The sequence below is a fragment of the Aotus nancymaae genome, unplaced genomic scaffold (assembly GCF_030222135.1).
Source record: "Aotus nancymaae isolate 86718 unplaced genomic scaffold, 86718_ANA_hifiasm-v0.15.2.pri h1tg000011l, whole genome shotgun sequence".
NCBI classification, from domain to species: domain Eukaryota; kingdom Metazoa; phylum Chordata; class Mammalia; order Primates; family Aotidae; genus Aotus; species Aotus nancymaae.
Window position 1 is genome coordinate 71,381,647 of NW_026988422.1, and position 22,478 is coordinate 71,404,124.

General features: G+C 38.3%; 2 protein-coding genes across 5 annotated transcripts in view; one reads left to right on the forward strand and one right to left on the reverse strand.

The window, feature by feature from the left end:
• Window positions 1-22,478, reverse strand: part of GALC (galactosylceramidase) — a 130,678-nt gene that overhangs the window by 77,517 nt on the left and 30,683 nt on the right. The gene's annotated exons all lie outside the window — the stretch shown is intronic.
• On the forward strand, window positions 337-13,854 carry GPR65 (G protein-coupled receptor 65). 4 transcript variants are annotated; one of them, XM_012476916.2, is made up of 3 exons: window positions 338-415; window positions 11,911-11,958; window positions 12,173-13,854. In XM_012476916.2, the coding sequence occupies exon 3, from the start codon at window positions 12,631-12,633 to the stop codon at window positions 13,642-13,644; it is 1,014 nt and encodes a 337-aa protein (XP_012332339.2). In that variant the 5' UTR covers window positions 338-415; window positions 11,911-11,958; window positions 12,173-12,630; the 3' UTR covers window positions 13,645-13,854. The 4 variants fall into 4 exon arrangements, with proteins under 4 accessions (XP_012332341.2, XP_012332339.2, XP_064230568.1 ...); XM_064374498.1 differs by lacking the exon at window positions 338-415 and adding an exon at window positions 537-588; XM_012476917.2 differs by lacking the exon at window positions 338-415 and adding an exon at window positions 10,449-10,489.

Genomic DNA, 22,478 nt, shown 5'->3' on the forward strand with positions numbered 1-22,478 from the left:
CCTATACATCTCCCAGCATACTCCCTAAGAATATAAAGCATGATGAGTTAATGAATGATTGAATGAGTGAATGAATGAATGGATAAAAATATCTAACATATATTCCATTAAGCAAAGGGCATATAATAACAGTATGCCCTCATAATTAAGACACAATGAGACAAGTGAGTTATAAAAATTACAGTACAGTAAACAATAAATTAAAACATCTTTAAAAGTATTTAGAAGACATTTTTGTGCAAATTTGGATAATGCACGTCCTTCTCATTGAGATGCTGCTTCCTCATTGGTTTGTGGTGAAATATGAGTGCAATTTCCTGTCCCCTCAGCAGTGTTGGTTTCTCTTCTTGACTTGATGCAAGCACAGATTTATCAAGCTCCTCGGTCAACAAACGCATCACCCGAAGAAACATGAGTAAGTACAAGGTTAAAAAATAAGATTTTAAAGTAGATAACATGCTTTGGCATAATTGTCAGCGATGTTCTCCACATTCTACCTAGTTTAGGCTGCATAAATGTAGTAATGCAAAGCATTGTAAGAGAGAAAGAAATGAGGAAGACACATGGTTTCTTCTACTTTGAGCAGAGGTAAAGGGCCAAAATTTAAATTTAAAACTAGGTAAAACTATAAATATAGAAAAGGGGGGTTCTTTATACTTTATTTTCTTTTCAGGAACAGTGCTTTGGCAAACTTCGTTCAGTATTTGGGAAGAAGCCTACCAGCTCCTGGCTTTAGAGCTATCTGGCACCAATCCCTCATCTGTACAATGGTCCAGTAATACTTTTGATAGCCATCAGAAAAAAATGTGGTGTTAGGAAAGAATATTTCTAGTATTAATAAATGCCAAGTAATAATTATTGGTTAAAAAGTGACTATCACAGTGCCTGAAATATAGTAGAGTCTTAATAAGTAACTGTTAAACTGATAAATGAAAGCAAGCATTTTCTCTAACACTGTAGGAGAATATTTTACTTTTGGTCATCTTCATCAATGATTTGTACTGTTTTTAGAGCTGGTCAAGAATAGATATACTTTAGTATTCTGTAGATTATCTTTTTTGATATTTGGTAAAAATTTTATAATTAAAAACTCACCTAAATTTCTCAATAGTGGTTCTAAAAACAATTTTCTCAAAATTTGATTAAAGGAACCAAAATAATATCTGAAAAGATATATGAATACTATAATAGGAATTACATACAATATTCCATTAAAATATCAGACCATCCAAATTAAATGAACTATTATGTGCAGAACTTGGTATTATATGTGAAGTGTTACCATACAAATTATACTCTGAGCACCTCTAGCTTTTCTGCTATGCTCTGGCTAGATGGCTAAAGATGATTTCTTTTCAGGAAATTTGGGAGAGAGCACCAAGATTGGCCGCAGACTATCAATGGCATTAAAACAATATTACCAGCTCATGTACAGTGAATGCCTCTCATGTGCTAGTACTTTGCTTCATATGTCATTTCATTTAGCCCTCAGAACAATCTTACAAAGTGGATACTAACTTACACATGTGAAACTGGAACTTAGGAGATAAAGAAACACAATGGGCCCAGATCCCATCGAGAGGCTTTCGAATTGTCTCCATAGCCCACGCTCATAACCACAAGTCTGTATTGCCTCTGCGTCACTACAGAGAAGAGGGCCCTCTGTCTGCTTCATCAACCCATCCTGTCTTGTGGTTAAGTCAAGGCAGGAAATGCTTTTACAGCTAGAGAAATGTATTCCATTGAAAACTTTATAAAACTTTCTAAAAATCATTTTTTTCATTTAATCTATCATACCATTTTAGAAGAAAATGATGCATATTTATTGAAGGAATATGGACAAAGGAGGAAGAGGTACACACTGCCCATTACCCAATTTTCTCTTGGTCCTGGTCTTAAGGGAGGATTTTTTCATGGTTCAGGTGTTCTCCCCAAGACACATGAGCCTAGAGTTAGATGTGTTGTGTATGCATCAGAATCCCATCCGCAGGGGGCTGATTCAATCCTTCCTGCATCTCAGACATTATTCTAGTGTCCTTTTCCTACATCAACTATATCCTTTAAAAGTTTCTTTAGTGGAGATTTTAGATGGAAATGTTCTCAGTGGTAGTTTATCTGAAAATGTCCTAATTCTTGCTCTGGTCCTTGAAATTTAGTTCTGTTGAGTATGCAATTATAGGATGACATATATTTTCTTAGAAGTTCGGAACTTTTAATCTTCTGCTGTCTCTTATTGCTGTTGAGAAGTCTTTTGTCCATCTAAATTCCATCCTTCATAGGTAGTCATAGTCCATCTTACCTCTCTGGCTCTTTTTTTCTTAGTCTTTGGTAAACTGCAATATTTTTGCAATGTGTCTAAATATAGGTTTTCATTTTTGTGTGTTTTTAATCCTATTTGGGATTTTTTTAGGCTTCATAAATCTGAAGATTCTATGAGGATTAAAGATACATGAGGAATGAATCCATGAGGATTCTTCATCCATCCTCAGTATCCCTTCATCAGTTCTAGAAAGTTCATTATCTTTCTGAATATTGCCCTTTCAACATCCTCTCTTTTCAGTCTTTATGGAATTCCAATTATGCATATGCTGTCCTTTTCACCTTATTCTCTATCTTTTTGATATCTTTTCATGTCATTAACATGCTGATAATTTTGTCTTATTTCTTTATCTCTATCTTGCAATATACTAATTTTCTCTTCAACTGGATCTAATCAGTTGGTTAGTCCCTGTGTTGATTTTTAAATTTAGATTATTATATTATTTTTAGAAATTTTTTCAACCTTTCTAAAAAATATGCCTTGTCATTTTTTAAATAATCTCTTCCTCCTTTCTCATGTGTTTAAATCCCTTCTTTTGTTTCTTTAAACATATTAAACATATCTGTTTTGTGTTATATACATATTAATTTTATCTCTAAAGTTTTTGCAGATCTAGTATCCTTCTTTATTGTTTCTGCTCAATCTCACACATAGGGGCTTATTTCTGTGTGTGTGTGTGTGAATGAGGTTATATTTGTTAGAACTCTATCTGTAGGATTCTTTGAGACCTGAGTTAAGAGACCTTGCTCAAGGGAGGATCTGTGTCTACTTCTTCCAGGATCCTAGAACTTATTTTTTCATATATAGTCAACCTTTATTTTTGGTGAATACATTTTCATAACTATGTAAATTATTTATTTATTATTTTATTTCTCTCAATTACATTGTATATATGAGGATAGAAATAAAATCAAATTTCTTAGGAAGGCATATATGTTCCATCTGCAGGTAAAACATGTTTGTCAAGATGCTCTTTGTGCCATCTCACAAAGCCTTTTGATTCCACTCTTTAATGTTTTCATTGCAATACAAGACACATGCAGCAAAATGCACATATCGTAAGTGTACAGCCTGATACATTTCTACAAACTGAGCATGCTCATGAAAGCAGTCACCCCTATCAAGAAATAGAACATTACTAAATTTCAGAAGCCTTCCTCATGCCCTGTTCCAGCAGTACCCAGCCTTTCCCCAAAGGTGACCACTGCTGAGACTCCTAACAGCATAGGTTTACTTTGCCTGATTTCTATCAGATAATACACACTTGTTTTTGCATTTATCTATCACTCAGCATTATATTTGTGATCTACAACTATATGATTGTGTGTAGCAATGATTTATTTATTTTCATTGAGGTATGGATTTCAATGGTGTTACTATATCCCAATTTACTCATCTATTATACAGCTAATGGACATTCTAGTTAGGGGATATTACAAATAGTGCTACTGTGAACATTCTTTTTTTTTAATTGTATTTTAGGTTTTGGGGTACATGTGAAGAACACACAAAATTGTTGCATAGGTACACACGTGGCAGTGTGATTTGCTGCCTTCCTCCCCTTCACCTATATCTGGCATTTCTCCCCATGCTCTCTCTCCCCAACTCTCCACCCCTTTCTGTCCCTCCTCTATTTCCCCCCAACAGACCCCAGTGTGTAGTGCTCCCCTCCCTGTGTCCGTGTGTCCTCATTGTTCAACACCCACCTATGAGTGAGAACATGTGGTGTTTGATTTTGTGTTCTCGTGTCAGTTTGCTGAGAATCATGGTTTCCAGGTTCATCCATGTCCCTACAAAGGACACGAACTCATCGTTTTTGATGACTGCATAATATTCCATGGTATATATGTGCCACATTTTCCCTGTCCAGCCTATCATCGATGGGCATTTGGGTTGGTTCCAGGTCTTTGCTATTGTAAACTGTGCTGCAATGAACATTCGTGTGCATGTGTCCTTAGAGTAGAATGATTTATAATCCTTTGGATATATACCCAGTAATGGGATTGCTGGGTCAAATGGAATTTCTATTTCTAGGTCCTTAAGGAATCGTCACACTGTCTTCCACAATGGTTGAACTAATTTACACTCCCACCAACAGTGTAAAAGTGTTCCTATTTCTCCACATCCTCTCCAGCATCTGTTGTCTCCAGATTTTGTAATGATCGCCATTCTAACTGGCGTGAGATGGTATCTCAATGTAGTTTTGATTTGCATTTCCCTAATGACCAGTGATGATGAGCATTTTTTCATATGTTTGTTGGCCTCCTGTATGTCTTCTTTTGTAAAGGGTCTGTTCATATCCTTCGCCCTTTTGAATGGGCTTGTTTGGTTTTTTTTCTTGTAAATCTGTTTTAGTTCTTTGTAAATTCTGGATATCAGCCCTTTGTCAGATGGGTAAGCTGCAAAAATTTTTTCCCATTCTGTTAGTTGCCGATCACTCTAATGACTGTTTCTTTTGCCATGCAGAAGCTGTGGAGTTTGATTAGGTCCCATTTGTCTATTTTGGCTTTTGTTGCCAATGCTTTTGGTGTTTTGGTCATGAAGTCCTTGCCTACGCCTATGTCCTGAATGGTTTTGCCTAGATTTTCTTCTAGAGCTTTTATGGTGTTAGGTCTTATGTTTAAGTCTTTAACCCATCTGGAGTTAATTTTAGTGTAAGGTATCAGGAAGGGGTCCAGTTTCTGCTTTCTGCACATGGCTAGCCAGTTTTCCCAACACCATTTATTAAACAGGGAATCCTTTCCCCATTGCTTGTTTTTGTCAGGTTTGTCAAAGATTGGATGGTTGTAGATATGTTGTGCTGCCTCCGAGGCCTCTGTTCTGTTCCATTGGTCTATATCTCTGTTTTGGTACCAGTACCATGCTGTTTTGATTACTGTAGCCTTGTAGTATAGTTTGATGTCCGGTAGTGTGATGCCTCCCGCTTTGTTCTTTTTGCTTAGAATTGACTTGGCTATGTGGGCTCTCTTTTGGTTCCTTATGAAGTTTAAGGTGGTTTTTTACAGTTCTGTGAAGAAGGTCATTTCAACGCAAGATAGCGTTGAATCTGTAAATTACCTTGGGGAGTATGGCCATTTTCGTGATATTGATTCTTCCTAACCATGAACGTGGAATGTTTCTCCATCTGTTTGTGTCCTCTCTTATTTCGTCGAGCAGTGGTTTGTAGTTCTCCTTGAAGAGGTCCTTTATGTTCCTTGTTAGTTGTATTCCTAAGTATTTTATTCTCTTTGTAGCAATTGTGAATGGCAGTTTGATGTGGTTCTCTTTAAGTCTGTTATTGGTGTATAGGAATGCTTGTGATTTTTGCACATTGATTTTGTATCCTGAGACTTTGCTGAAGTTGCTTATTAGTTTCAGGAGATTTTGGGCTGAGACGATGGGGTCTTCTAGATATACAATCATGTCGTCTGCAAATAGAGACAATTTGACTTCCTCCTTTCCTATTTGAATACCCTTTATTTCTTTTTCTTTCCTGATTGCTCTGGCTAGAACTTCCAGTACTATATTGAATAGGAGTGGTGAGAGAGGGCATCCTTGTCTAGTGCCAGATTTCAAAGCGAATGCTTCCAGGTTTTGCCCATTCAGTATGATATTGGCTGTTGGTTTGTCATGAATCGCTTTTATTATTTTGAGATACGTTCCGTCAATACTTAGTTTATTGAGGGTTTTTAGCATAAAGGGCTGTTGAATTTTGTCAAAGGCCTTCTCTGCATCAATTGAGATAATCATGTGGTTTTTGTCTTTGGTTCTGTTTATGTGGTGAATTACGTTTATAGATTTGCGTATGTTGAACCAGCCTTGCATCCCCGGGATGAATCCTACTTGATCGTAGTGGATAAGCTTTTTGATGTGCTGTTGCAATCAGCTTGCCGATTGAAGATTTTTGCATCTATGTTCATCATGGATATTTTATTGAAGATTTTTGCATCTACGTTCATCATGGATATTGGCCTATAGTTTTCTTTTCTTGTTGAGTCTCTGCTGGGTTTTGGTATCAGGATGATGTTGGTCTCATAAAATGATTTGGGAAGGAGTCCCTCTTTTTGGATTATTTGGAATAGTTTCAGAAGGAATGGTACCAGCTTCTCTTTGTATGTCTAGTAGAATTCGGCTATGAACCCATCTGGACCTGGGCTTTTTTTGGGTGGTAGGCTCTTAATTGCTGCCTCGACTTCAGACTTTCTTATTGGTCTATTCAGGGTTTCAACTTCTTCCTGGTTTAGGCTTGGGAGGAGGCAAGTGTCCAGGAATTTATCCATTTCTTCCAGGTTTCCTAGTTTATGTGCATAAAGTTGTTTGTAATAATCTCTGATGATGGTTTGAATTTCTGTGGAATCTGTGGTGATATCCCCTTTACCATTTTTTATTGCATCTATTTGGTTATTCTCTCTTTTCTTTTTTATTAGTCTGGCTAGTGGTCTGTCTATTTTGTTGATCTTTTCAAAAAACCAGCTCCTGGATTTATTGATTTTTTAAGGGTTTTTTTTGTGTCTCTATCTCCTTCAGTTCTGCTCTGATCTTAGTAATTTTTGTCTCCTGCTAGATTTTGAGTTTTTTTTGATCTTGCTTCTCTAGCTCTTTCAATTTTGACGATAGGGTGTCAATTTTAGATCTCTCCTTTCTTTTCATGTGGGCACTGATTGCTATATATTTTCCTCTAGAAACTGCTTTAAATGTGTCCCAGAGATTCTGGTATGTTGTGTCTTCATTCTTGTTGGTTTCAAAGAACATCTTTATTTCTGCCTTCATTTCATTGTTTATCCAGTTAACATTCAAGAGCCAATTGTTCAGTTTCCATGAAGCTGTGTGGTTCTGAGTTAGTTTCTGAATTCTGAGTTCTAACTTGATTGCACTGTGGTCTGAGAGACTGTTTGTTATGATTTCCGTTCTTTTGCATTTGCTCAGGATTGATTTACTTCCAATTATGTGGTCAATTTTAGAGTAGGTGTGATGTGATGCTGAGAAGAATGTATATTCTGTGGATTTGGGGTGGAGAGTTCTGTAAATGTCTATTAGGTTTGCTTGGTCCAGGTCTGAGTTCAAGTCCTGGATAGCCTTGTTAATTTTCTGTCTGGTTGATCTGTCTAATCTTGACAATGTGGTGTTAAGGTCTCCCACTATTATTGTGTGGCAGTCTAAGTCTCTTTGTAAGTCATTAAGAACTTGCCTTATGTATCTGGGTGCCCTGTATTGGATGCATATATATTTAGGATCGTTAGCTCTTCTTGTTGTATTGATCCTTTTACCATTATGTAATGTCCTTCTTTGTCTCTTTTGATCTTTGTTGCTTTAAAGTCTATTTTGTCAGAGACAAGAATTGCAACTCCTGCTTTTTTTTTGCTCTCCATTTGCTTGGTAAATCTTCCTCCATCCCTTTATTTTGAGCCTTTGTGTATCCTTGCATGTGAGATGGGTTTCCTGGATACAGCACACCAATGGGTTTTGGCTTTTTATCCAATTTGCCAGTCTGTGTCTTTTGATTGGGGCATTTAGTCCATTTACATTTAGGGTTAATATTGTTATGTGTGAATTTGATACTGCCATTTTGATGCTGGCTGGCTGTTTTGCCCATTAATTGATGCAGATTCTTCATTGTGTTCATGCTCTTTACCATTTGGTATGTTTCTGCAGTGGCTGGTACTGATTTTCCTTTCTATGTGTAGTGCCTCTTTCAGGAGCTCTTGTAAAGTGGGCCTGGTGGTGATGAAATCTCTGAGTACTTGTTTGTTCACAAAGGATTTTAATTTTCCTTCACTTATGAAGCTTAGTTTGGCTGGATATGAAATTCTGGGTTGAAAGTTCTTTTCTTTAAGGATGTTGAATATTGGTCCCCACTCTCTTCTGGCTTGTAGGGTTTCTGCTGAGAGATCTGCTGTGAGTCTGATGGGCTTCCCTTCGTGGGTAACCTGACCTTTCTCTCTGGCTGCCCTTAGCATTTTCTCCTTCATTTCAACTCTGGTGAATCTGATGATTATGCGCCTTGGGGTTGCTCTTCTTGAGGAATATCTTTGTGGTGTTCTCTGTATTTCCTGGACTTGAATATTGGCCTGCCTTGCTAGGTTGGGGAAGTTTTCCTGGATAATATCCTGAAGAGTATTTTCCAGCTTGGATTCGTTCTCTTTGTCACATTCAGATACACCTATCAAACGTAGATTACGTCTTTTCACATTAGTCCCATATTTCTTGGAGACTTTGTTCATTCCGTTTTACCCTTTTTTCTCTAATCTTGCCTTCTCATTTTATTTCATTGAGTTGATCTGCGACCTCTGATATCCTTTCTTCTGCTTGGTCAATTGGGCTGTTGAAACTTGTGCATGCTTCTTGAAGTTCTCGTGTTGTGTTTTTCAGCTCCATCAATTCACTTATATTCCTCTCTAAGTTGTCCATTCTCGTTAGCATTTCATCATATCTTTTTTCAAGTTCTTAGTTTCTTTGCATTGGGTTAGAACATGTTCTTTTAGCTCTTGGAAGTTTTTTATTACCCACCTTCTGAAGCCTGATTCTGTCATTTCATCACATTCATTCTCCATCCAGCCTTTTTCCCTTGCTGGTGAGGAGTGGTGATCTCTCGTAGGAGGAGAGATGTTCTGGTTTCAGGTGTTTTCATCCTTTTTGTGCTGGTTTCTTCCCATCTTTGTGGATTTACCCACCTGTCGTCTTTGTAGTTGCTGACTTTCAGATTGGGTCTCTGAGTGGATGTCCAGTTTGTTGATGATGAAGTTATTTCTATTTCTTAGTTTTCCTTCTAACAGTCTGGCCCCTCTGCTGTAGGACTGCTGAGGTTCACTCCAGGCCCTGCTTGCCTGGGGATCACCTGCAGCAGCTGCAGAACAGTAAGGGTTGCTACCAGTTTATTCTTCTGCTATCTGTGACCCAGAAGTATACCTGCCAGATGTCAGTCTGATCTCTCCTTTATGAGGTGACTCTTCGGATATACGAGAGTCAGGGAGCTGCTTGAGGAGACAGTCTGTCCTTTATAGGAGCTTGAGTGCTGAGCTGTGAGTTCTGTTGTTCATTCAGAGCTGCTGGGCAGGTACGTTTAAGTCTGCTACAGCAGAACTCATATACCCCTTTTTTTTCCCAGGTGTACTGTCCCGGGGAATTAGGGCTTTGTTTATGAGTTTCTTTTGTGCTGCTGCCTTTTTTTCAGGGCTGCACTGCCCAGCAAGGAGGCAGCCTAGTCCCTGTTTGCCTGCAGAGGCTTTGCTGAACTGCTGTGGGCTCCGCCCAGCTGCCGTGTGAACTTCCCTGCAGTCCTGTTTATATGGGTGTAGTTAGAACTGCCTCGGCAATGGTGGCCCACCTCTGTAATGGCAGACTCTCTCTGTAATGGCGGGTTGCCTTGGCAACAGCAGGCTGCCTCAGCAATGGCAGACTACCTCCGTAGTGGTGGAGTGCCTCGGTAATGGCATATGCCCCTCCCCCACAGAGCTGGACCGTCCTGGGTTCAGCTGTGCTTGCTGTGAAACTCTCAACCCAGAGTGTTTCCAATTGCTGTTTGTGTGTGTGTGTGTGTGTGTGTGTGTGTGTGTGTGTGTGTGTCCAGCCGAGTCATATCACCTGGCTCCCTAACTCAGAGCCTTTTTTTTTTTTTTTTTTAGTTAAACAGTCGACTCTCTACCAGGCATTCCAGTCACCTGTTGAAAAGGCACCGGGATCTGTGTGATTTCCCATGCAGCAACCCACTGTGCCGGCTGAAACAGCGACGCTGAGATTCGTGGTGCTTTTTTGCCCAGGAATCTCCTGGCCTGGCTCCCTGTTTCAGTCCCCTTTTTTAATCAGCTGAATGGGTGACTATGCCTTCCTGGATCTCCTCTGGCCAGCCAAAATGGCACCCAGACCAGAGTATTTTGTATGGAGAACCGCCGCGCTGGCACGCCGGCAAAACAGCTGCACCAGCCAAAACAGCTGCACCGGCCAAAACAGCAGCGCTGGTGACCCGTGGGGCTCCTCTGCCTGGGAATCTCCTGGTCTGTGGGCAATAAAAATCCGTCTGGAAATGCGGCGTCCACTCACCCTCTGCGCTTTCACTGGGAGCTGCAGTCCTGAGCTGCTCCTAATCAGCCATCTTTACTGTGAACATTCTTATTCTAGTGCCTGTCTTTTGGTTAACTTATGTATGCATTTATGTTGAACAGATACCTAGAGGTGGAAGTGCTGGATCCTATGGTATGCATAAGTGCCAAATAGTTTTTTAATCAACAGCGTATGAGTCAAGGTGTTCTATTTCCTCACTAACACTTGATATGTTGTCTTATTTTCATTTTATTTATTCTGTTGGGTATGTAGTGGCATATCATTTTAATCTTAGTTTGAATTCCTCGGATGACTAATGAAGTTGAGCATGTAGGTTGGCCTGAAGTTTGCAGGATCAAACTAACAATGTAGACCCAGACCCACTTTCCAAGTGAGGACCCCACAGGCCACAACTACTTAGGGTAGAATTTTTTATTATAACTCCTCACAGAAACCAAGCAGAGGCAGGGAAATTTCCATCTTTTCTCTACTGTCTGCAAATGTCTGTGGAGTTTGTTATTTTATTTTATTTTCTAGTTCACCCTTTCCCTGATGGCAGAGGTTCCTGGATCCCATGTATTTGGGATGGTCAAGGACCCCTTCCAATCTGCATAGGCCCAAGCTTTGTCTCTAGTTTCTCTGATCCCTAGTTAGTTCCTCCAGATCGACATATGTCTTCAGGCCATCCGGAGCTTCAGTGCTCACTCACCTCCCTGATAGCAGCTCCCACCTCCTTTGTTCCATCACAAATTTTTTCCCCCTTCGGAAGTCTCTCTATTTATTTAAAAGGCTGTTTTTCACATCTTATTCCTATTTTTTAGGTTGATAAAGCTAAAAGGCTTCAGAAGTTTTAGTTATCTGTTTAAGAGTGAAATATATTCTCCCATATGGTTTACTCTTCTAGTAGAATTCTTGTGACTTGTGCTGGCAGGTCTTTTTGTGCTCAGGACTCATCAACAGTTGGAAGGGAGTGATTCTGGTGCCCTGAATAGTGTTTCTACAAAGCTTTCTGTGAAGGTATTCACCAACTAAATCATCTAAACCACCAGTAGAACTCACTAGCAAGGGGATATAGACAAAGTATTTCTCTACTCCAGTATGGAGAGAAGGATGGAACCTTTACTCTTATGTTAATTTATGATATTATAGCTTTAAAACGATGCCTAATAAACTATCAGGTATAAAGGCGGAAATTAATGATTCTAAGATTTTACCCAGAATTGAGAACATTCTGTCCTCTCATTTATAAAAGTATAAGAAAGATAAAGTGTATTAGCTTACAAAGGAAACAAAAAGATTAACAGAGGTAGGGTTGTCTAATTATATGCTGAGGTTTAACAAACTGCTACATTTTAAAATTCTACAACTTTGTTGTATTTCTATTATACTATTTCTCTGAATAATAAGGTGATTTTTGAAAGTGCCATATACCTAGGTTGCATATGAAATTAGAAATTTGAAATCATATAACCATACAGTTGATCACACACTGAAAAGTATTTACCAATCACAGACAAATAACAGAAATCTTTAGCTGCTAAAATGGCTTTCTAACTTGAATTTTATATTCTTAGGTCATGTCCATTGAGAAATAAAATTCACTGAAATCCAGTATACCTCAGGTAATTCTTATTTGAAATAAGTAAAATATCTTGGCTTGATTTTATTTACTGAAGTCAATCAGACAATTTTCCCATTTTAAACACCTTCTTTGTAACTTAATGCATTTTCAGTATCTCCATAAATGAAACAAAAAGGGATTGTTTCAAAATCATTATTGTAATGCAGTTATGTATCTTAAACATCTAAACTATTTTAATTCATCTTTCATTACAGAAAGAAAGGAATTTTAGAAGGAAATACCAATTTCTATGAAAACAAAGCCTTATATATTCATGTGTCCACCAATCGACTGTGATATTTATGAAGAAAAACAAATTGCAGACAACTCTCCGTGCACACTTACAAATACCCCAGTTGATCCTTGTAGGTTTTGTCAGTGTTCCGTGATAATGAACACATGGACTTCTGCTCAGTAAATTCAGCTGATCCCTTTAGCCAACTGTCAGGAGCCTGGATTTTGACTTCTGACTGCTAGTACTTGTGTAGAAATTGATCTACATCCACCCTTTAAAATCATTGATGAATTAATTAGAACTTTAAACAACAAAGAAAATTTGAAAAAAAAAAAGTGAAAGAGAATTTGATGTTCAAAACAAACTACAACGGGACAAGACTTACTTTTCTGTTTACCTTCTGAGAACTAATATAATTGCTACCTTAAAAAGAAAAACATGAACAGCACATGTATTGAAGAACAGCATGACCTGGATCACTATTTGTTTCCTATTGTTTACATCTTTGTGATTATAGTCAGCATTCCGGCCAATATTGGATCTCTATGTGTGTCTTTCCTGCAAGCAAAGAAGGAAAGTGAACTAGGAATTTACCTCTTCAGTTTGTCACTATCAGATTTGCTCTATGCATTAACTCTCCCTTTATGGATTGATTATACTTGGAATAAAGACAACTGGACTTTCTCTCCTGCCTTGTGCAAAGGAAGTGCTTTCTTCACATACATGAACTTTTACAGCAGCACAGCATTCCTCACCTGCATTGCCGTTGATCGGTATTTGGCTGTTGTCTACCCTTTGAAGTTTTTTTTTCTAAGGACAAGAAGATTTGCACTCATGGTCAGCCTTTCCATCTGGGTATTGGAAACCATCTTCAATGCTGTCATGTTGTGGGAAGATGAAACAAGTGTTGAATATTGCGATGCCAAAAAGTCTAATTTTACTTTATGCTATGACAAATACCCTTTAGAGAAATGGCAAATCAACCTCAACTTGTTCAGGACATGTACAGGCTATGCAATACCTTTGGTCACCATCCTGATCTGCAACCAGAAAGTCTACCAAGCTGTGCGGCACAATAAAGCCACAGAAAACAAGGAAAAGAAGAGAATCATAAAACTACTTGTCAGCATCACAGTGACTTTTGTCTTATGCTTTACTCCCTTTCATGTGATGTTGCTGATTCGCTGCATTTTAGAGCACGACGTGAACTTCGGTGACCACAGCAAGTCTGGGAAGCAAACTTACACAATGTATAGAATCACGGTCGCATTAACAAGTTTAAATTGTGTTGCTGATCCAATTCTATACTGTTTTGTAACTGAAACAGGAAGATACGATATGTGGAATATATTAAAATTCTGCACTGGGAGGTGTAATACATCACAAAGACAAAGAAAACGCATACTTTCTGGGTCTACAAAAGATACTTTGGAATTAGAGGTCCTGGAATAGAAGCAAGGATCTTTTGAAGGGAAGGGAGGTTTAAGGTACACATTATTATATCATCAAGTCACATTTTGAAAAGGAAATCTAGCATGAGAGGGACGAAGTGTTCTCAGAGTGATATTTTAATCCTGTCCAATAAAAGATCTTAAAAGTGCATTGTACAGCTCCCTCCCTGAGTTGTATCAAACGAGGTATATTAAACAAAGTTCAAAAGTTTCCTAATGACTCAGGGTCATTATTGTTCGTGGCAATCGTTTTTGTATCTGTGCTATAATCGCGTAGAGTCAGTAAGGTATGTAGGACTGTTTCTTCAAAGCAGTGGCCTTTGTGTCTGGGTTTTATGATTTTTCTCACTTTTTCTTTGGTTTCCAGGGTATCAGCCATCAGTTCTACTAATTTCGTGTACTGCTGTCAACAACCCCAGCTACTGAATACTGCTTCTAATCTCATTCATTAACAATCTTTATTTTTTTATCTTGTATAAAATAACTGCTTTATTGACACAAAATTTACATAACTTAAAATTCAACTGTGTAATATGTACAATTCAGTGATGTTTAGTATATTCACAGAGACGGGCAACCATCACTACACTCAGAAAAGTTTCATCACCCACCAAACAAATCTTACACCCTTGGCAGTCGCTCCCTGTTCTCCTGTCCATGCCACTTATTAATTTACTTTCTGTCTCTAAGGATTTTCATATTCTGAACATTTCATATAAATAGAAGTATGCAATATGTGGCCTATTGTGACTTATTTCACTTAGTTTAATGGCTTCAAGTTTTAGCCATGTATAGAATGTATCAACATTTCATTTCTTTTTATGACCTGATAGTATTCTGTTGCATGGTTATACTACACTTTGTTTATCTAATCACTTGGCTTCATTAACAAATATTTATTGAACCCATTCCATAAACTAGGTTTTGAGTTAAGTACTGGAGCTATGAAAGAAATGGTCTCATGAAGCCTCATGAGGTTTACATTATTTCAGAAACCTAGTCACTGAGCTTAATGATTTCTGTATAAAGTTAAAGTAAGTAGGCTCTGAGTTTTGTTTTGATTTCCTTTTATAGTTGGGTATAACATATTTGAAATTACCAGAAGTTTAATGAATAGACAAATAAATAGTTCTATTATATCTTACATTCAGAGGCTTCTTTTTGGACTTAAAATCTTAGAAAATTTTGAGAGTTTCTTTTTTTTTTTTTTTTTTTTTTTGAGTCAGAGTCCCCCTCTGTCGCCCAGGAAGGAGTGCAGTGGTGCTATCTTAGCTCACTGCATTCTGCACCTCCCAGGTTCAAGCAATTCTTTTGCCTCAGCCTCTTAAGTAGCTGGGATTACAAGCACCTGCCACCACTCCCAGCAAATCTTTGTATTTTTACTAGAAATGGGGTTTCACCATGTTGCCCAGGCTGGTCTCGATCGAACTCCCAACCTCAAGTGATCATCCCACTTCAGCCTTCCAAAGTGCTGGGATTACCGGTGTGAGCCACCATGCCTGGCCAAGAGAGTCTTGATATAACATATTCTTTTGAATCCTCATTGTGGAAATTGCCTAATTGTAGTAGACACTTGGTAAATATTTTCCTCACCAAAATATTTTTAAGGAGTTTTCTACCCTTCTCCTTTTTTCTTTCCTTTCCTTTTCTTGCCTGTTCTACTCCCCCTAAAATAATCAGATAGCAAATGTCCTGATAACATGTGATGCCCTCACATTAAAAAACAAAATATTGATAACAAGAAAGATCTATTTTTTTTCAGTAATTAACTTCTAGACACACACTGAAAAATCAGTGAGTGCACAAACTGACTCTATTATCCATGAAAGTCTTCCATGATGGTGTGCATACGCAATAGAAAACCACCTTACTTGAAGGTCATATGAGCATTCTCTGTTCTTTGCTTCTTCTGGTCATAACCTTTTTAGAGAATTAATTAAGATTTCCTCTGGGCACTCTGAGACACACATATGTTTAAATACTAAAGATTCATCAAAATGAAAATAGTTTGGGCTGATTGATTAATTACTGATAAATTATTGGCGACCTGTGAATATCTGTAAAAATAAAAGATTCAAAACCAGTGTTGCCCACATCTGGAAACTCAGGTGGAGATTAACTCATTGTCCAAGATCACACAGTTGGTTGCAAGCAGAGCCAAGCCTGGAACCCCGGAATGCTGACTTCTCTCCACAGTTGTTTCTCCCCCTTTCTGATCTTTTTTGTTCATTTCTACCATTTCTTTATGTAGGCTTGATAAAGACATATGCATGGAAAATTGTTCAGTGTAGTCTTGAGGTTTAGGTCATGATAAGGGGGAAAGGAGAGTTATTTCCTTAATTAATATATCTGGAAATACAATAAATCATATAGACGGTAATTAAAGTGATCTGTAATAGAGAATCTATTAGGACTTTTCCTCAGCTGGTTATACAAAGAGATGTAGCAAATACCTATTTGTGACACCCTTAATAAGAATGTTCTACTTAATGATTACCAGCAAAACATTGACTTAGGATGTGAGATGAGTTCCCAAATGAACCAGGCTTCCCATGCCTTCTAGCAGCCTACCTTTCCCATCAGAGTCTATCATGGAGAATCCATGTTGGGAGGATACTCATATGATTTCAGACAAAACACTAGCAGTAATCTAAAATTATCTAAAATTTCAGCATTCGAGAGTTAATTATTTAATTTTTAAAGACTTTTCACGTTTTTTATTAGAGTTCCCCAGTAAATTGAAAGTACTTCTGAAAAAGGTAAGACTTTCTAGCTGTTATTATCTGGAATTTATTGTCAGAAGACCTAGATTAGAAGATCAGAACACCCACTTACTAGCTGTTTGAACTCCAAACATTTTTGTGATTTTTCCCAATATTCAATTTTTACAAAACCCAGGGACAATGATAATACCTGCTTTTAACAAGCAGATGTGAAAACACTATGTAAACTGCGGTGCATTTGTCTAAATGTTCATGATTATTAGTTATTCTCATCTTTATTAAAATTAGTGGACAGCTACCCAAGAGATAGAGAGTCCCTGGAGTGACACTGGGGTAGGAATGTAGCAATGTGAGCTGGCAGGAGCTGGCTATAGGAGACCACTGCTATAGTTACTTCCTCCAAGTGGTTAAATACGTCCATTAACATAATTTAAAGACTTTCATCTTTTTTTTTCTGTGAACCATTCTCAGTAGTGCCTTTGGTAAGTAATTATTTATTTGATCATCACATTAAAGAATAGAAATCTAATGTCTTGGGGTGTCTTATTAGCTTAGCCTCTGTGGACTTTGTTGATTTCTTTTTAATTAGCACCGATTTTAGAATAGAATTTGTTATACAGAACACACATTCTTTTTACAACATGTTTATCCTGCCCTATGCTCCTTTTTGTCCAATCCTCACTGTCATGATTCTGCTGGCCATGCATGGGCTGGGCCCCTGTGTTTTCCTGGATAAACCTATCCATAGGTTGCTATGGAAACACAATGGCTAGTGTAACACCCTAACCAAGGAAGCTTTTGCAATGATAGACTTCTTTTTCTTGGTCCATCAGGTGACCAAGCCATGGAATCAGAAGACTTCGTGCAGCTGACACACAGAAAGAACATATGCTTACAGATACTTACAAACAACTTGCCCCATCTCACAAAAACAAACAAAAATCCCTGGGCCCTTTCAGCATGTCCTCTAAGGTGTCCTAATATCAAATAGTAGTGCACACATCACCTCCTTAACTTCTGAAATAATGCACCACCAGATTGTTTTTATTTTCTTGTTTGCAAAATCAGCATCTAGGTGGGGCATTTTTAAGATTCTCTCTCCCAGTTGTCCCTCCTTCTGTCTTTCTTCCCCAACCAGAAGGGTCTGCCAAGGGAATTATAGTAAGAAAACTTCTAACTGCATTTTTACACTATTGTACTGGAAATCCGGTTCTGACTGAGTTTTATTTACATCTACTGGGTAGACAGCTTTGGGGAGAAATAATAGAAATTTAATTTAAAAGAAAGTAGGGCCGGGAGTGATGACTCACACCTGTAATCCCAGCACTTTGGGAGGCAGAGGCGGGTAGATCACCTGAGGTCAGGAGTTTGAGACTAGCCTGGCCAACATGGTGAAACCCCATCTCCACTAAAAATACAATACTTAGCCAGGCATGGTGGCACATGCCTATAATCCTAGCTACTGGGGAGGCTGAGGCAGGAGAATCACTTGAACATGGGAGGCAGAGGTTGCAGTGAGCCAAGATTGTGCCACTGCTCTCCAGCCATCTGGGCAACAGAGCTAGACTCTGTGGAAAGAAAGGAAGAAAGAAAAAGAAAGAAAGAGAGAAAGAAGAAAGTAAGAAAGGAAAGAAGGAAAGAAGGAAGGAAGGAGGGAGGGAGGGAGGGAGGGAAGGGAAAGAAAAAAGAAAAAGAAAGAAAGGAAGAAAGAAAAAGAAAGAGAAAGAAGAAAGAAAAAGAAAAGTAGACATTTTTAAAATTAGTTTTCATCTATAGTATAAAAACCTGATTCGACTCAAGTAAAAAAATATATATATTTGACCACTATCTTCTCTTTTATTCTTTGACATTTCAAACAGCTTAAAGATGGAGCACAGCATGGTTACCTTTGTGTTATTACTTACATTAGCTGAATGCACCTAGTTTGAAGACATAAGCCGACAATGACAAACATATCAAATCTGGGGGAGGGGAAAGTGATGTGGGAGTTAAGATACATCTTTTCTCCTCCAAAGATCCTGTTCTTACTACATCACTTTGGCTGGCCAGGAAAAGCCATGCAGAAGTTCTGCTTGTGGCCACTAGGTGATGATCTTGTTCTGTACAGAATCTCGTATTAATAGTTCACCACTAATTGCCACTCCAGTAGAGCGGAGGAGCCCAGGATGATAGTTTCTCAACCAAGAAACAAGTATCTCCCAGGAACTGGAAATGAAAGGGGAAAATGCTGACATATCCTTTGCACTATTCATTTCTCTTCTCACTGGAAAGCTCAGCAATCATCAGATCATTTCATTTGGCTTAAGTTCCACATGTCTTTCTAAACTTTTAAAAGTTGGTTAAAATTGTTCTGCCCATATGTAAAAGAACGTAGGCTAAGTTGTATAATTCTTGCAGGAATGTGGATATAGCATCAAAAATATGTCTTTGTATAGTTATCTTACCCATGTTAGAAAAGTCTGGCCAACTTTCTATAAATAGAAACAGAACATTTAAGTTATATGCAGTTTACATTTTTGTCAACTATTATGAAATTATGAAATTCAAGATGTAACTCAACATATGTATAACTTTAATTTCTAATTTGTTGTTAGATCTCAGCACTTAAAAACTTACGTCTAATATTTTGAATTGTTTAGATCTGTTCCCTGCAAAGAACAATAATGCCCTCGTGTTCTAATTTAATAGCATTTGCATATCTTAAAAATACAATGTACTGTAATTTCCTTTACTTCTGCCTATAATTTTCTGAAACCCTTTATGAAGCACTGGTGGATTTTTATTTAAAAAATAGGTTGTGACTTCTCAAATAATTTTATAGTTAGGTGTTCAAAAATTAAACCATGTACATAGCCATAGAGGAATGAGCTAGAGAGGTCTCCATATTACCATTCAGTGTGAGCTCTAGAATAAAAATATAAATTTCATTATCTAGGAAATGTGTGTTCATTGAACTTCAAATCTAACACAAGCAATAAACCTTACTCTGCAATGACTTGATTTACCAATTCTATTAAAAATATTAACTTCAGTGCTCAGCATTTCACTGTAAGTTCTTAGATACTTTCTTGAACTGGTAAACAGCCTTCTAAAAAAATTATTTTTAGAATTACTCTAAAATGCTGGTATTGCCTCCAAGACTATTGACACTAACAAATAATTTAATTTGGAAACCTCAATTGATAATTTAAAGACAATTCTTGTTCTGATCCCCAGGAAGGACAATTTTTTAAGGGTATTTTCACTAGTAATCATAATTGTCTTTGGATAAATAAATAAGGTAATTAATGAAACAAACTAATAATGCTGCAATTTTAGCTTGTCCTAACCTCAGAATTCAGTTCCTAAAACCCTTGGGGATATTTATATTCCTGGTTGAAAAACCCATGGGAAAGTAAGGTTAAAAACAAAGAGTTTCCCTTTAGGAAAGTCGTTATCAAAGTTTTCGTTTGTTTGTTTTGTTTTGTTTTGTTTTGGAGACGGAGTTCGCTCTTACCCAGGCTGGAGTGCAATGGCGCGATCTCGGCTCACCGCAACCTCCGCCTCCTGGGTTCAGGCAATTCTCCTGCCTCAGCCTCCTGAGTAGCTGGGATTACAAGCACGCGCGACCATGCCCAGCTAATTTTTTGTATTTTTTAGTAGAGACGAGGTTTCACACGTTGACCAGGATGGTCTCGATCTCTTGACCTCGTGATCCACCCGCCTTGGCCTCCCAAAGTGCTGGGATTACAGCCATGAGCCACCGCGCCCAGCCCGTTATCAAAGTTTTTACATTTGCTGAAGTAAAACAGTATGAGCAAACATTAGCAAATGACATTTTATTCATCTTAAATTAGTAGTAACAAGAATCGTCATATTGATTTCTAGCTATCATTCGTTGTTCATGAGAAATGTTTTTAGGATATCCCTTCCCTAAAGTTTTAGTAAGCTGCTCATCCGCTGACTTAACTTTTGTTGCAGATTACACAATGGCATGAATCTCTGTTCATGGAATGAGCGCTGCAAAAAAATATTGCCACATTTTCTTTGTCAGCTTAATTACACCTCCCAGCCCACACACCACCAGGCTGTAGGAAATCCCATCTCAGGCATTATGGGATTGTCTTCTTTTTGGTTTACACCAGAATGGGGGAGGTTTACATGATGTTAAGGAAATGAAAGCAGTCTTTGACTTACAGTCACCAGTGATGGTAATATTGCCTAATCTTTTAGTGGTTACTTGAATCCTTTCCTGCCTCCCTGAATCTCTTGGGGCACAGGGCAGGACTTGGTAGGAGCCCAGTTAATGACCCAGATTCTTGTGCATCAGGTAGAGCTTCCTTCAAAATGTTGTGTATCCTCCTGAGAACTAAAAATAAAATCCTAAAATTCTAAGCCCCCCAACTAACTGAAAAGACCCCTCTTGGTCATGAGGACCCCAGAGAAACCTTAAAAACTGAGTTCCTAGCCATGATAGGATGGGATCTTGTACACACCTCATTGTACCCACTCCCTTTTACAATTTAGACACAATTGACCAGTATTAATGTTAAAATGGAGATCATAAGACTGACAGAATGCACTCTTTATGGCAATAAGATACTAAATTATAAACAAGACCTAAGACCACACCAAGCATAGTTAAGTCACGTACCTCCTGTACTTAAAGAATAAACTACGTTCTACCTGCCACAAAGTTTTTCTTTTTCTCTAGCAGCTAAACAATCACTGGCCTCAAGATAAGAAATATTCAAACAATTATAGCTCACCAGTCGCTAGATGCAGTCTGATTGACCCCTCTGTTCCACAAGCCATCTCTACAGCTCTGATTAGACAAGAGGTTGATTTTGGTAACTTTCTCCTGATAAAAGACCACCAACCATTGGCTGGTTCTGGCTGATTTGCAGAGGCTGCACACTTGAGTGCCTCTGTGTCCCTGATTCACCTTTTGACATACAAGGCCTAATTATGATGCATTTATAGGTTAAATCTCCACCCCAAAGTGAACATGCAACATGCGTGTTTATTAGTACACATGCATTAGGACACCCTTCATGAATATTCATAGCTACTCTTATAAACCGTTAAATATGTATGCTTGGCCAACCGTTCAGCATAAATCTTTGTTTCATCCTCCCCTCCCTCGAAGCGCCTGCCTTTTGGCTTCTACCAGAGGCTTCGTCCTCTTCTCCCTGGAAATGCCTGCCTTTTGGCTACTATGAGAGGCTATGTTTCCCAGCCTATGAAAATGACCACCTTGCAGGCTGTAACCCTTTATGAGAAATAAAGTCTCCATTCTTAATGGATAGATCTCATGATGCTTCAGTTGACACTTCAGAGCTGCCTCTTTTTAGGAATGCCTGACTTCCAGATCTATGTGGTTCTTGGCTTTAGGAATGGAGCATGTAGTACCTAAATAAGTCAATCAAAGCCACAATGATTGGTTCAGTGGTGGGCATGTGACTGAACCTGCTTAGATTCTGGGACAAAGGCCCTTGCTTTTAATCTGGATGTTGTGGTACGTGAATGAGATGCCTGGAATCTCTGTGGCCATTTTGTTAACATGAAATAGCCAATGCATAGGAGAAAGAAGAACTCAAGGAATCACACAACACTGGAGCTGCATCCTAAAGATGCTGAGAGTCTCAAATATTGCAGTTACATGAACCAAATACGCTTCCTTATTATTTTAGTATAAATCTGGTATTTTTGCTCCTTGAATCCTAAAGGATCACAACGGAATTTGGAATGTGGAAGTGAGGGTGATGCTACAGACTCGAAACTGTCGAATAGGCAGAGCTGAAGAGCTACAGTGGAGTGGGCAATGAAGATGGAACTAGTTTGTTAGCAGCCCATGTTAAGTGGCAGCAAAATTGCTGGTTAAACTACTGCCTGCTGTATCCTGAGACTCAGATAATGTCCACCAAAAGTCTGAAACCAAGAAAGTGTTAGGAAAAGTTCAAAATATTGGTGGTCTTTGGCTTCTTCTTGTTGCCTTCAATAAAGTCCCACAAGAGAAAGGTAAAAATAATACAATGTTTGTGAGAGCTTTTCTGTTAAATTTTCAAATCCAGAAAACACTGCTGCCCTGGGGGACCTACACACTGAAACAGTGCGTTTCATGCCTCAGGAA

Excerpts from the sequence above, each read along its gene's own strand:
- GPR65 (XM_012476918.2), top strand. The coding sequence starts at position 12,631 with ATGAACAGCACATGTATTGAAGAACAGCATGACCTGGATCACTATTTG.